The following is a 15934-nucleotide window of genomic DNA, read 5'->3' as shown; positions in this document are numbered from 1 at the left end:
TTCATTAAATAAATACTTTTAAAGTATTAATATTTACCGCCAGGTTAAATATTTAATTTAAATAATTACAACAATGTGAAAAAAATATTTCCTGAACAAACACAAAAAATATGAGAATTAAATGTCAAAGCAATAAAACAGACAATTAATCATCATAACCGCCAAAGTTCTAAAGCAGGCAATTAATCGTCATAATGATCATCAAAATTTATCAGGCAATTTACCGCCAGCTAAATTTCATAACCGTGACAGCGATAATTGTGGCTTAAAATGGCTTCTTGTTGGCACCACACCTATGAGCATCTCTCTTCTCCTCTTATAGTCACCGCTGCTCTCTGAGTGGGGAAGATTTGAACAGACAGTGGCAGAACCCCAATGCAGAGCTGCACCCCACCATTTACCACGCCAAGAGTCTCCTGCAGTACCTCAGAGCTACAGGACGAACTCCACTGGTAAGACATCTTATCTATGAGAACCCTACTGTGTGTATACAGTATGATCAGGCATGTTAAAGGGATAGTTTGTATGTTAAAGATGATTTTTTTGGGGGGGGGATAAAAAGTACCAGTATTTGAGGGTCCTGAGCATGTTCACGAGACTGAAAATGAAAATTTTTGGGTGAACATTCCCTTTAATCGAGTGCTAACTGTTTGCCTTCAGGTGTTCTGTGATTATCACGGCCATTCCCGGAAGAAGAACGTCTTCATGTACGGATGTAGTATTAAGGAGACCGTATGGCAATCCAATGCCAACACAAGCTCCTGTGATCTACAAGAAGACCTCGGATACAGGGTAACACAAAGCCACACACTTTGTTGTGTTTACTAGCCAGTAGAAATATTTTATTGGCATCTTATTACACGGTTCATTGGAATGGTTAATTTTGATTGGCTAGTCGCGACATTTGCAGGTTTGTTATTGCCAGATAACATTTAATCATTTAAGAAGTCTTGTAAAAAAATGCTATACTGTACAAGTAAAGAATGAATATAATGGGAAATATGCACTTTTAATATCTCAACGTTTCATGTGTTTTAGACTTTGCCTAAGTTGCTGTCTCAGATAGCTCCAGCGTTCAGCCTGTCCAGCTGCAGTTTTGTAGTGGAGCGCTCTAAAGAAGCAACGGCACGAGTGGTGGTCTGGAGAGAGATCGGAGTTCAACGCAGTTACACTATGGAGAGCACACTGTGTGGTTGTGACCAGGGGAAATACAAGGTGTGGGGCGGCTTGGCTTTAAGCACAAAATTCACACTAAATGAAAACAAACGTATCCATGTGACCATTCAAGGTTAAATTAAAAGTGCTTTTGGCTGAAGTTCGACTATTGACGTTACGAGTTACATTTTCTACTCAGAAATGTCAATTTCCAATCTCCAAATAATTGATTATTCATCGCTATCTGTATCTTGGTCTGATACAGGCTCAAACATAAAGTCTGTTTTGCACACACACAGAGCTACTGAAAGGAGCTGCTCTCCGAAACAGCCAATGAGAGCAGAGCTCAAAATTATTATTCATGATCCTTTCAAGTAAGGTAATAATAGTCCTAGGGTTGTAAATGTAAAACCATCTCTGAATAATTTTTGCACTTAATGAAGCCGCATACCTTCTATGTAGATATCAGAGAACAATTTAACAGATTATTTCAACGCATTCTTTTGCACCTCTAAAGGGGTAGTTCACCTGAAAATGAATTTTTATTTATTTACTCACCCTCAAGTATAATTTCGGTAACACTTGAAGGGGTGTTCATAAGACATGACACCTTCATAATCCTGACCTGACACATGCCATGAACACAAAGGAGATTTTATGGACGTTTATGACAACTATCATTAAGTGTCATTCATTCAATTACGTCATTTTTAATGCAAAGATGACATTGTTTGAAATGTCTTTGTTATGACAACTTGACATTAACCAATACATCATAACTTCTCATGACAACTTGACATGACCAAGACAACATAACTGACCACTTTTTACCATCCTTACAAATTGAATTTGTCATTAAAATGTCATTAAGTATTAAAGGAACAGTATGTAAGAAATTTATATCAATTAATTATAAAATGGCCCTGATATGTCACTAGACATTAAGAAATCATTTTCATTTCAAATACTTATATCACTGACAACAGTGGTCTGGCCAGGATATTGTCATTTAAAAAGTGGAGTTGCAGCCCTCAACTGATGTTTATGTTGTCATTTTGTGTATTGGCCACCAGTTGTGTGATTGCAGTACCAGTTTTAGCCACAAGTTTTGTGATTGCAATACCAGTTGTGGCCACAATCCTACATACTGTTCCTTTAACTCTGTAAAATAGTTTCAAATCAGCCTCATGAATATTCTTTAGTTCATAATGTTTTTTATAAAGTTTCCTCCGTGTGTTGAAGAAATTAAATCAATTATCCAATAATAATAATAATAATAATAATGATAATTAAAATTTATAAAATTATATTTTATTGCATTTGGAGATCGATTCACCTAAAATTAAATGGAAACAGTTCAATAATGGTTAAGCCATGAAGCGTTGAGTTCATATCGCTGTAAAAACAGTTAATTAAATTAAATTAAATTAATTAAATGTTTCATAACCCTCTGTGTGAGGAAGAACAAGTTCTGTTAGTTGTCAGTTTATTGTACACATACATAAAGTGAAGTATGATATTTTGATGTGTCTGTGGCATTTTGTTAAGGTATTGAAAAATATTTGCCACAGTATTAACCCTTAATGACATTTAAATGACAGTTTAATGTAATGTTAACACATAAAGCTAGGTCGTTTCTTAAGTTTGATCATTATTTTGCTATGTCATGTTAATGACAGATTTATGACAAGTTATGATGTATTATGTTAAGTTGTCATAACAAAGACATCTCAAACATTGTCATCTTTGCATTAAAAGTGACATAATTGAACAAATGACACTTAATGACAGTTGTCATAAACGTGCATTAAAGCTCCTTCATGTTCATAACATGATTACAAAAGTAAGTAAAGTGGTTTGGTTACAAAATATCTTCTTTTAGATTGAATGCACTGTTGATTTGGATGAAAGCCCTCCCCAAATGTGTGATGTAAATGCAAAATATCAATGGAGTTAAAAGATGTTGTCATGATGAATTTGAACAGTAGATGGCACTATATATTGTCTGTGACCTGTCTTTAGGTCTCTAGCAATGACTCACTGTCTCTGGGACACATAATGGCTTCTCTGTAACATGGCCGGAGCATCTTTCTGACTACAGCCAGAGCTTTGATAAAAGTGTGCCGCTTAGGGTCTCCTATACTAGCACAGATCCAAAACAAAGTTACAGTAACGAGAGTGGTGCAAGACTAATGGTGTCCAGTCAAGGGTCAATAGCACTGGGGTTAGAATACAGTATTCTGGGGTGCTGTGGTGCTCATGCAGACAATACAGGTTTAAATCCAGCTTGCAACATTTTTTTGATTTTCTTCCCCCAATCCACTCATTTGCCTTATGTCCAAAGATTTATTTAAACACTTAATTTTACACCTCGTGTTCCTGTATAGCTCAGTGGTAGAGCATTGCATTAGCAGCTCAAAAGGTCATGGGTTTGAACCCAGGGAACTATACTGATAAAAGATTTATACTTTGTAAAGCACACAGAGTTGCTTTAGATAAAAGGGTTTGCCAAATGCGTAAATGCAAATATAAAAATTCAAAATGATAAAAAAAATAAAAATAGCTTGTTAATTACAAAAACTGAAATTCATGTAGATTTGTTTAATTGTTTTAAGCTTTGTTTCATTTTAGTTTTTGTAATCAATATTGTCTTAATTTCAGTATATTCTGCAATCAAGAAGGCCCCAAATATAGACGGTTTCAGCAGTAACAACATAAACAAACTTGGAACAAACATAACTTTTCACTACGAATCAATAACATCAAAGTCCTTTCTATAAAAAGCAAAATAAACAACACGTAGATTACCTTAGTTTAAATCATAGCTAAAGCATAGCTAATGTTGCGTTTACACCAGCCGCGGTAGGGGCGCATAGGTGGACGCTTGAACATTGGACGCTTCATCCCCGTGAATTTCTCGAATGACTAGAATTTCACGCGGAAATCCGCCTCATGGGAGGGGATTCTGCGACTCCGCGGAGACTCCGCCACTCCGCTCGCTTCCTGTAATCACATCACTACTACAGCAAGGTCCTGATTGGTTAACGTGGCATGGAAGTTTATATTTTTCAACTCGCAATTTGCGCAGAACGCGCCATCCGCGCATACTGCGCCGCAGGTTAATAGTCCGCGTGTAATCACGACTTTGCATTGACTTAACATGTAAATCACCCGCGCTTGGCGCCTCTACCGCGGCTGGTGTAAACGCAGCATAAAAGTACACTGAACCAACATTAGGTTTAATTTGTTTACTATATACTGTATACAATCAAACTACATCGGCTGCCAAACCTCTCTTCACATAGCGTTGATCCATGATCGCCATCTCCCCTCGTCTTTAGAAAACCAGATATTTAGATATAGATTTCGATATTTGTCCCAGAGTTCAGACCATTAAACAAACAAACACTGGAAGTTAAGTTACCCGTCGATACCCATCTAAACCTGTCTATAATGAATATATTTCTATTAAATGTAATCTATGTATGTGTTTGTAGGGTCTACAAATTGGGACACAAGAACTGGAAGAGATGGGCGCTCTGTTTTGTGTGGGTCTCCTCAGACTTAAAAGGTTCACATCTCCATTAGAGGTCCACAATCACAAATCTCATGTGTTGGACATAGAGAACGACCTGATTGACACCCGCAGCATTCCAAACATCAGCAGGTAACACGCAAGTGCACACATGATATGAATTTGAAGCTATGTCTCTTGTTATAGTATTGCTGCATTAAAGCAACACTATGTAGTTTCCATGTAAAAATGACTTACAGCTCCCCCATGTGGTTGAAAGCGCAACAGTGCCTGGTATCAGACACTCTTCTGCATGCAGGGGGAGGGGCGGGGCTGTGTTTCCTACCCTCCACCGCCACTTTCAGAGTGTGCTTGTAGCAGCTAGGAGGCTGCTCAGGTTGCAGCAACAGTACAATTTGTCCAGTTAAAAGTTGTTCTGTCACTGAAATAATTTTACAGAGATTATTTAAAGGTAAAAAAACTACATAGTGTTGCTTTAACTGGCAGCAATCAGTGTGAGCGAGGCTCAATTAGGGCAATTCAATACTGAGTGTAGGTTTTGTATACTTGATCTAATAAAGTTGGAGAAAAAAAGTTGTCCTCCGAAGAGAGGGGGGCCAAAAAATAAATAAATAAATAAAAGAAAGTTTTTCAGATTCTACTATTCTACTAAATAATTTCGCAACTACAGGTCAACTATGTCTCATAATTAATGGTTACAATCAGCTGTGTGTTTACCATCATTTATCAAAATATCTTCTTTTGTTTTCATCAGATAAAAGAAATGTATACATGTTTACAACAACATGACAGATTTTTTTTTATTTTTGGGTGAACTATCTCTGTAATACAGATTCATTCATTATTGTGTAATTAGAGATACAGGCTATTAAACGCGATGGCGGTACATAGTGCATATTTATGCCAAAAAAGTATGGACGGAGTGTTTTTGTCTCTGTGATTCTGCTGGTTAATTCAATTAAATGCAATAAATACATGTAATAATTACTTGTATTAATTAAATGCATATATTAATATGTTCAGGGATTAATAATGATAATTCAAAACGAAGAAGATTGCATCTCCCATCAGATTTTTATATTAATAACAAAGAGAAAACAACACTGAGCCATGGGTTTTATTATAATTAACAATAAATTAAATGAACATAAATTAAATGAAAGAACAAAATTTATCACATCAAACAGGCATGGGATATATACACAGCACACAGTCAATTATACATTATAAACATGCACAAACATGATAAGCTTACATACTACACAGTGTAATGCATTTTAAAGATCACATAACACACACTGTTTCTGCCAATTTCAGGTAATCTTGGTTACCCATAGAAGATCATTTCATCCTTCTTCCAAAGAGTCTTTCGTGTTTTCAGACTTATAAAAGAAAGAACAGCCTTTCCAGTTTTTTTTTTTTTTTCGGAAAAAGGCAAACTCTTGAATGCGTATGGTTGGCTACAGAGTTACGAGTACGCACGGCCTTTGGATACTAAAACACGCCCAAAACAGCTCCATATAAAGGCTTTCCGCAGCGCTGGTCCACAGAAAATGTTAGAGCAGTTTCTCATAGAAGCAAAAGAGTTGGAAATGAAATCCATGATCATATTTATTTTTGGTAAAGTTTCGTTTTGCTTTGCATTTTTTATTTGGGACGTTTTGGAGGAAGCCAGTGCTGTCCACCGACCGGAGCAACATTAGAGAAGTATTGAATGCGTTTACAAATATAACATTTAATTAATATGACAGAGATGCGCATCTGTACCTAAAATAAAACAGACAGGAGATCAAGTGATAAAAAATAAAATAAAATTCGCAATTAACATTATTATTTAATAAACTCCTTAAAAGTCGATTGAATTAATTAAATCATACAATGCAACATCACATGCCAATTGCTTTACCTACATGCTATTACACATGACCTTAAAGGGGACAGAGAATGAAAAAACATTTTTACCTTGTCTTTGTTGAATAATGGTAGTCTACCCGCATTCACAAACATACAAAAAGTGCTAAACATCTCAGTCTCATAGAAATTCCTCTTTTAGAAATGTCAGCCAGAAAACGGCCCAATCTGAAAAACTGATGCTTATGACATCACAGGCATCTCAATGCCTCTCCACTTTAAAATAATTGGCTGCATTTTTTGAGTGGCAGCAAAGTCAGCCAATCAGTAATGAGATTGCAAGTTAAGCCAGTAGGGGGAGCCAAATAGGTGCAAAACCACTTGTTTAAAATCCCCCACCCTAATAGAGCTATCTGAGAGAGGTTTTTAGGAAGCTTCTAAGGCATTACAGACCCACACAAAAACATTTTTGTCTACATGTTACATCACAGAACAAGGATAAATACCCCGTTCAATCATTCTATGTCACCTTTAAAGGTGTGTCCATGTTGGAAATACAATAATTATAAGATTGTTGACTTGTAAAAAGCATTCACATGCTTGTAGGACTCAACTGCTTGGAAATCAACTTAACTCAAAGTTTTTTTTATAAAGCACCTTTTTTACAAACAGCAAGTGTTTACACAAAGTTAAAATAAAAACAAAAGATCAAAACACCTCTTATAATGCATTAAATAAGAATTTAAACTCCAGCTCTTGAAATGGGTTTAAATGGAACGCCCTAAGCCCATGATCACTTTGTGACATCACAATCAAGGTGCATTGTGGTCTATAGCAGTGGTTCTCAAACTTTTTCCGCATGCGGCCCCCCTTGTGTACGGTGCATTCCCTTGCGGGCCCCCCAAAGAAAATGTAACAAAAAACTGTTCTAAAATGTAACATTTTAATTAAGCAAAACATATTAAGTTATACAAAGTAGTGCTGTTGGTTGGTAGCCTTATTTTTTAGGTTTAATTACACAGAATTAATGATAAATGAATGTATTTTATAAAATGTCATAAAACTGGGGCCCCCCTGGCACCATCTCGCGGCCCCCCTGGGAGCCCTGGACCCCAGTTTGAGAACCACTGGTCTATAGAGCAGTCTGAAGTGTACATGTAAAGCAGACTTGCTATCTCGGTTAAAGACGAGGAAACAAGGGTCCGTCCATATAAACTTCCCATGCACACTTCGCAAAGTGGACTTTAGTCCAAAATGGCAACGGGATTCCCCCAAAAGAAAGTGCTTAGGGAAGTCAAAAAGTGGAGTGGAGTGCCGGCACAATGTGCACACAGATTAAACTCTCTTCTTTCTTTCCCACATTCTGATCAGTTGTTGTCCCATGCAGTGCCCCCTAAAGGAGGATTGTGATAATGGATCAAACACTTACACTATACATACACAGAGTAAAAATTCAATGGGCTTACAGATGCAACAGCTGGCATATCAGATTTCAACACAACATTAAGCAGGTCAAGGTCCAGTGGTCATAACAATAATAGCCGAGATGTCCATGATGTCAGATGCTTCCAGAGTCTAGAAGCTTCTTGGGAACGTTCTTCAGCCCCTCCCAGCGTTTCTGTAATGGATAACACACACACGCGCGTGCGATCTTACAGCCTTCTTCTAATGGCCGGCTCCACTTGAAGAGATTTCGGTCACATGGGGTTCGGCGCACTTGAGTGTAGAGAAAGAAGCACTCTGCTCATTATAGTCATCTAATCACCTGATCAAAACGCCCGCTAATTCACTTTGAGTCTGCCCCCCCTCCCCTCTGCCCGTCTCACTCGGATCCAGTTTCTTCCCCTCACACCATTAAAACCATTAAAAACCCACTAAAACCAGCCAAACCACCAGACCACACATTAAACCATTTAACTGCTTAACAAGAGAGCCATAAAACCATCATCACTCTTTGTAAGGTTATTGTGTTAGGAGAGAGAGAGAGAGAGAGATGCAGAAAAATGTCTCATCTGCCAGCATGTGAGGCATTTGACCGCTAACCTGCAGGAGTCTTTAGTTTGTTTTGTTATGTTGACCAGTCATTTATTATTGTTCAGCAAGCCTCTAACCTTAAGTAGTCCTGGGCGGTTTGACCAAAAATCTATATCACTGGATTTTGGTGGTTTCATGGTTAATCTATCCCCCACACCAAAAAGACCTTGGCTTTTTCTCTTTTATTTAAAATAAATGCTAAGTTTGTGGATCGTGATAACTTTTGAAGGAAAAACAAGCACAATTAAATAGTACAATGCCAAACTTGCTTATATTAAACAAAAGAAATCAAACTTTTTTATTGCGCTTTTAATTCATCCTGTCAATCATCATTCTGTTTTACTTTCGTCATGTGACTCCTGCCACTCTCCGCTGCATGCTGCATCTGTGCTGTAAACAAATTTAAACAAGACTATAGGGACAGAGCGCATTTTTTCATTCCACTGCCACGCTTCTCCATTGTTTTTCTATGTACATGCGTTAGACCGCTGCACTCGAGTCTTTTGCAGCATCTCGTACATGAGTCCTGTGCTTTAGCCTCTTCAGCTCTGCAGCATAATTAGCATTTTTTGCAGAAAAGAGTGAGTATTGATAAAAAAATTCATTGTATTTTTTAATTATATTTTGTTTTGTATTTGTTCATAATCTCATGATAAAGTCAGCTTTTATATATATGTTTTTGTTTAAAAGTCTTAAATAATAGGACCTGTTTGGTCCATGAACCAACAGAAAATTTAATTTGTTTCCACTAGGTGTCAGCAAACAGACAAAAAAATTATTATCTTTTTATTAAAGGGGCCATGGCACAAGACTTTTTTAAGATGTCAAATAAATCTTTGGTGTCCCCAGAGCGCACACGTGAAGTTTTAGCTCAAAATATCATATAGATAATTTATTATAACATGTTAAAATTGACACTTTGTGGGTGTGTGCAAAAATGTGCCGTTTTGGGTGTGTCCTTTAAAATGCAAATGAGCTGATGAAGTGCAAACACTGATCACAATGATGGTGGTTTGTTGCAATTGAAACTCAATTGTGCTGTGAATTATTTTCTCTCTCTTTTTAAGCTGCACTAAATGGCAGTGCTGTGGTTGGATAGTGCAGATTAAGGGGCGGTATTATTATAATAAGAGCTCCTTGTGACATCATAAGGAGAGCCAAATTTCAACGACCTATTTTTTCATGTGCTTGCAGAGAATGGTTTACCAAAACTAAGTTACTGGGTTGAACTTTTTCACATTTTCTAGGTTGATAGAAGCACTGGGGACCCAATCATAGCACTTTGAAATGGAAAAAGTCAGATTTTCATCCCATGGCCTCTTTAACTTTAATTTTAAAGTCTCCCTTAAATCCATTTTCCCCTTTTAGTATAAATACCTTAGGCTTTATGATGTATATTAACTCTTTCCCCGCATTTTTGAGTTATCTCGTCAATTAACTCTTTCCCCGCCAATGACGAGTATTTCAGGCAATCCGTAATACCGCTATTATCCACCAGGCGGGGCTCTTTCGCAACTTATAAAACCTGGAAGTATCGCCCTAGGGCAAACAGCTGTATGTCCGTGTATGTTTTTAAGATCGCTCTGAATCTGATCTCTATCAAAAGTCCTTCACAAAAATGAAATATCTCAAAAGTTTGTTTTTGAAGAAACCTACCCATATTTGAGAGGTGATAGAAAGAAAACTAAAATAGGATAAAACAGTTGTTTGTTTGAAAGCAGAGGGTCTGTTCTTTTATTTGATATATTCTATGTTTATATATTTAAAGAAGAACATTTTCTTGAATGCATTAAACTTCTGTGAAAATCATGAAAAATATTGGTGCTGGTTGGAAACATTTAAAAAAAAAACGCTGGCGGGGAGAGATTTAAGGCATTAAACTTTTGTGAAAATCATAAAAAATGCTGTCTGACATTGAGTGAATGGGGGAAATTGTAAGCTGTTACGTAAAAACAAACTTGAATGGGAAATCCACAAGGAGAAAAATTTTTGTAGGCCAGTTTCTTGCCAATAATGATCATAATTTTTCTGCAACCATTTCCTACCACATTTTTTTATGGTAGGAAATTTACAAAATATCTTTTTTCACAAATATATTGTGCAACTTTGTTTATGTGGTCCAGGGTTACATATCTACTAGTTTTTGCAGTATATGGGGAATGGCACAATAAGAGATAAGAAATTATTCAGACTACGGATGCATAACGATAAATTGTGATTAATCCATAGCAGAATAAAAGTTTTTGTTTACATGAACTGTGTATAATAATTATGTATATACATGTGTATATACATTTGTATTTTTATGTATTTTATATACATAAATATACAAATGTGTATATATATATATATATTAAATTATACATGCATGTATGCATATTTATATATACATAATTACACACATATATGATGTAAACAAAAACTTTTATTCTGCTATGGATTAATCGCGATTAATCGTTATGCATCCCGAATTCAAACAATGTAAATATGCTTTCCTTTGAGGTGAATGAAGTCAGATATCATGTCAGTTTCACGCAAGCTAATGCAGTCACCTGGTTTGTGTTAAATGCTAATATTTTTGGTGCTGTTAGTGCTGGATTTCACTTCTTAGATACTTTCCGTAGATGAAATAACAACTACGTTGTGTGTTTTTCTGCAGTTCCACCACGTACGTGTTGGATGAGGACGAGCCAGCATTCCTGGAGGAAGTTGACTACAGTGCGGAAAGCAATGACGAAAATGACCCAGTTCTTGAACCTGAGCTCCAGGATAACCTTGCCCTCCCAGGTCCCAATTCTGACTCAGGAGTTTAGCCACCAAGGCTGTCTTAACATAAATCATACCAGGTTTACTTGAGTCAAATGCTCAAACTGAACTCTAATAAACTTAAACTCACCTGTGCTTTACAGTACATTACATTACATATGTTTGCCTGCTCTATAGAATCCACTGTAAACGGGTTTATTCACAAGATTTGCATTTATTTCAATAACCAGCCACCCCAGATCAGCTTTACGACAGTAAATTAAAACAACTGCACATAGAAACATCTATCAGTGACCCGGAGATATATATTCATAGAATAGTTAGTTACATTACCTAGTTTAAAACATTTTAAGAAATAGTTGTCAGAAAAACTAGTCGAAACACTGTCACTGGGATGGTACACTTTGATAAATACACCTTTGGAAAGTTCATATCATTCATATTAGTACATATTGGTACCAAATCTATACATATCTCTTCTAAATGGTATATCAGGGCATTTTCAAAGGGTACTGCCCCAGTGACAGCTTGGGACCGCTTAAGTCCTGACTCTCTGTGGTCATTAAAAATCCAAAACGTGCCTACTAATAATCATCCCCTCATATACTAATTGTCTATATATGACTCGGTCTCCTCTCCACTAGTAAGCTGGTGTGTGGTGGGTGATCTGGAGCAATATGGCTGCCGTGCTGCAGAAAAGTGTTATACAAATGTAACAAATTAATTATCATAAATTAATTAATTCATTATTAAAGGTGTGGCTATTGGTTATTTCAAATGTTATTGAAATAAAATGTGCTAATGTGTTGGATCACTTTAGTAAAGCTTGCAGGCCATGGTCACAGTAAGTTTTTGTTTGTCAGCTTGAGTATCCTGTCTAACATAACCATTTTTGGTACAAAAGTCTTATTGGTTTGGAACAACATGATAATTAGTCAGTGATTATACAAAATGTCATTGTATAATTTAAATATATATATATATATATATATATATATATATATATATATATATACATATAACCTAAAATGTATATATTTAATGGTCCCTATAAGTTTAAAATTGTTTAACTTTAATGTTATGTGCAGATAGACTGAGATTAAAGAATTGTGGTGCTTTAGGAGAAAAAATATCAATGGTTGCTTAACACAGGATTCACATAATATTAAGAACAGAACCAAACGAGCATCAAATCAAAGCTGCATGCTCACCAAAACACCTCACCATATCACAATGTAATCGAATGAATGTAACGTCACTTGCCCGTGTGCTTCATGTGATGTCCTGAAAGGGTTAAAGCAAAGTCTTAAATCACTGGTGTTCATGTGTGTATTTGTTCACAGCAGCACTTTTGCTTTTTTAATCGGAGGATCTTAAGTTTTTTCATTTAGATGTCGATATTTCTTTCTTTGTTGGATTTGTATAATTAGTGCATGATCTTTGGAAGTTGCCTTTTTAATTTATTTTATTTGTTTATTGGGAGAAAATGAAGGTTAAGCCTGACCGTCTGTGTGTGATTGAGTTTTTGTATTTGTGTGTGTATGTTGTCAGCAGCTGGCCAAAGTACTAAAAGTGTGAATGTGGTGAAAACCACTTTGTGTTGAAATGTTTGTCAAACTTAATAAACGACTAAATCTATCTGTCTTATGTTTGCATTGACAAATCTATTGATATATAAATGTACTCTTTAATACAGGCCTTGTATGGTTTTAATGACAACAAGATGAGAGCCTTAAGGAATGCTCTTATACATTTCAAGCACAATGGGCAGCATCTGTGGCATGAAATTATTCAAATGAAATGAATAGATATTTTAGATGATAACTGATTATATGGATAACAGATGCTTTCCAAACTACAAACAGCCAATGGATAGTACACATTTTATGTGTTGTAAAATTGACAATGAATTTAAAGTGAAATGAATGCTATTGTTTTATACATTGATCCTGGTCAAATAGTCGTGGCGATGTTAAACCTGGTTAAGATGTTAAATCTGAAAGATGAATGAATGTGAAAAGACTCATCTTGAGCATCAGAAGATCGCCAATCCTCCCATCAAAAAATAAAACATGGTAATGCAAAAACGAAAACTCAATCACTTCCTTCTTTTCCTGAATCCTTTATCGCATCTCTTTATTCTCAAAGGTGAAAGAAAATCTGTATCCCAGCTGACACCTGCATTCACACCAGACCCCTATATTTAACCACACAAATATACTTGACATGAATATGTCAACACAGTCTGATGCTCTGATGATTTCATGTAACTCCATCCATTGGACAGATCTTTATCATGATCTTTTTATACAACCATGCTTCATACTCTGTTATTTCTGTCTTTTGTAATTTCTGTCACTTTTAACTTGTTTTCCAGATCCTAAAACTCTTAAATCAGCATACATTATTTCTAGATATATAATTATGTTTGTTTAAAGCAAGAAAAACATCGGCCAGCGGAGTAAGAATGAACTTGAAGTTGATTAACGTTGAAACTTGAAGTTTTTTGTACTACACTGGCAAATATTTTTCTTGATTTAAACATAAATTCACTTTTTTTGTATTATAAAAAAACAAGACTTATAGGGGAGCTGAAACATTCAGTCCTGCCAATCATCATTACAAGTGTATATAAGTAGAGCTTTCCCAGAAACAATTTATCTGGAATCCCTCCTCCTCCCCATCTCCTCCATCTCTGCTTTATTCATCCACTACCTTGGGTTCAAGCCTTCGAAGACACCAAGCCAAGTTAGTTTACCATTAACTATTAGACTGAATAGCAAACTCGAGAAATATCAAGTAAATGTCTTGATTTAAGAATCTAGATATTTATACTGGAAAACAAACTAAAAATGCTAAGACTAAATTTGCTAAATGCTAAATTTTTGCAGTGAGGTGCTACACTGTAAAACATGTGCTGTACTGTTATGCAGCTGTTTGGCAGTAACTTACTGTAAATTTGCAGTTATGTTATTTACTGGCAACAGTTTGTTTAAAGGTAGGGTAACAGATTTGATCCTGAAACATTTTTAGTTATGCTGGTTAAAAGTCTCCTCACATCCTGATAGCAATCACTGTGTTAAGTTGTTTAAATGTATTTGTAGAAATTTATGTCATCTGTGAAAGGCGTAGGACCAAAAAATGTTCAACAAATCATAGATTTCGGTCCGAACGGACGTTTCCTTTTATGTCCCTCATACGTAAGCGTAATTTGAATTCCCACCGCGCAGCGAGTCCATGCAGACACCATACGTCATCGGCGCATTCACGTGCGCTCACCTCCTGTCACTTTTCTGCTGAATTGACAACCTACACAGGAGCCACAAAACTAAAGGCATCTTTTATAACAACAACAGCAAAAACTGCCTGGATCAGCAAGAGCAAAAACCCAAATTAACATCGGTAACTTTACTGCTTTACTGCGAGATGCAAATAGCTACAGGAGGCAAAGGGTCTGAAAGGGTCGTTGCAGTGTTTATTTTGGTAAGGTAGGTACGCGATATGTTTGTATTGAGATGGATTCAGATATTCTACTTTGATGAAACGTTGTGTTGCTTATTAAATTTGTGTTCGTTTTCCGGATTAGCGAAACGATATAGTTACTACGTCTACACAACCGAACGTGTGCTTAAACTAATTCTGAAGTAAACCAGTTGTTTATGTTGGTTATTTTGGAAGTGTTATTCGCTTTGTACTGCAAAGTTTTCTCACTGGTGAATGAGACATGAGATGTGACCATCTGATCTGTGCGTGTTCATGTGTTTTGAAAGAGGCGTGACTTTGGATGCCGATTTGACTTGAGGGTGGGATCGGGATTTCTTTGCTAGGCGGCTACCGTTAGCATTTTTCAAAATGTGTTACCCTACCTTTAACGTTAAATAAATATTAAACAGCAACAAGGCTTTGTACGGAGCCCCTAAGGGAACATGGAGCAAAAACTATCGCATGCTCATGTGAAATTTCCGCATTCGCACGTGAAACAATCGAGTGCTCACATTAAACTATCGCGTGCTCACGTGAAACTATCGTGTGCTCATGTGAAATTTTTGCGTGCGCCTGTGAAATTTTCGCATGCGCACGTGAAACTATTGTGTACGCACATGAAACTACCATGTTTAGTTTTGCGTGCTCACGTGAAACCTTTGCGTGCACATGTGAAACTTTTGCTTTCACGTGTGCACGAGATAGTTTCACGTCCGTGCGTGAAAGTTTTGTACGTGACCGCGCGAAACTAAACGTAACAGAAAATTCTGCGCATGAAGGTTTCACGTGCGCCCGTGAAATTTGCGCATCCGCACGTGAAACTATTGTGTACGCACATGAAACTACCGCGTTTAGTTTTGCGTGCTCACGTGAAACTTTTGCATGCTCACATGAAACTTTTGCTTTCACGTGTTCACGAGATAGTTTCACGTGCGCGCACGATAGTTTCAAGTGCGCATGTGAAAGTTTTGTACGGGACCGCGCAAAACTAAACTTTACAAAAAATTCTGCACATGAAGGTTTCACGTGCGCCCGTGAAATTTTCGCATGCGCACATGAAACTATTGTGTACGCACATGAAACTACCGCGTTTAGTTTTGCGTGCTCACG

General features: G+C 36.6%; 1 protein-coding gene across 3 annotated transcripts in view; it reads left to right on the top strand.

The window, feature by feature from the left end:
• The window catches only part of agtpbp1 (ATP/GTP binding carboxypeptidase 1), a 52085-nt gene extending 39106 nt beyond the window's left edge, over positions 1-12979 (top strand). For all 3 annotated transcript variants that reach the window (XM_065247722.1, XM_065247723.2, XM_065247724.2), the window contains 5 exons: positions 323-452; positions 661-792; positions 1039-1215; positions 4653-4822; positions 11235-12979. In XM_065247722.1, the coding sequence (XP_065103794.1) occupies positions 323-452; positions 661-792; positions 1039-1215; positions 4653-4822; positions 11235-11388 (763 nt within the window). In that variant the 3' untranslated portion in view covers positions 11389-12979. The remainder of the gene's footprint in view (positions 1-322; positions 453-660; positions 793-1038; positions 1216-4652; positions 4823-11234) is intronic.
• Positions 12980-15934: the final 2955 nt, after the last annotated feature.

Source organism: Paramisgurnus dabryanus, chromosome 11 (assembly GCF_030506205.2).
Source record: "Paramisgurnus dabryanus chromosome 11, PD_genome_1.1, whole genome shotgun sequence".
NCBI classification, from domain to species: domain Eukaryota; kingdom Metazoa; phylum Chordata; class Actinopteri; order Cypriniformes; family Cobitidae; genus Paramisgurnus; species Paramisgurnus dabryanus.
Note: the sequence above shows the minus strand (reverse complement) of the source record. Positions and strands in the feature narration are given on the sequence as shown.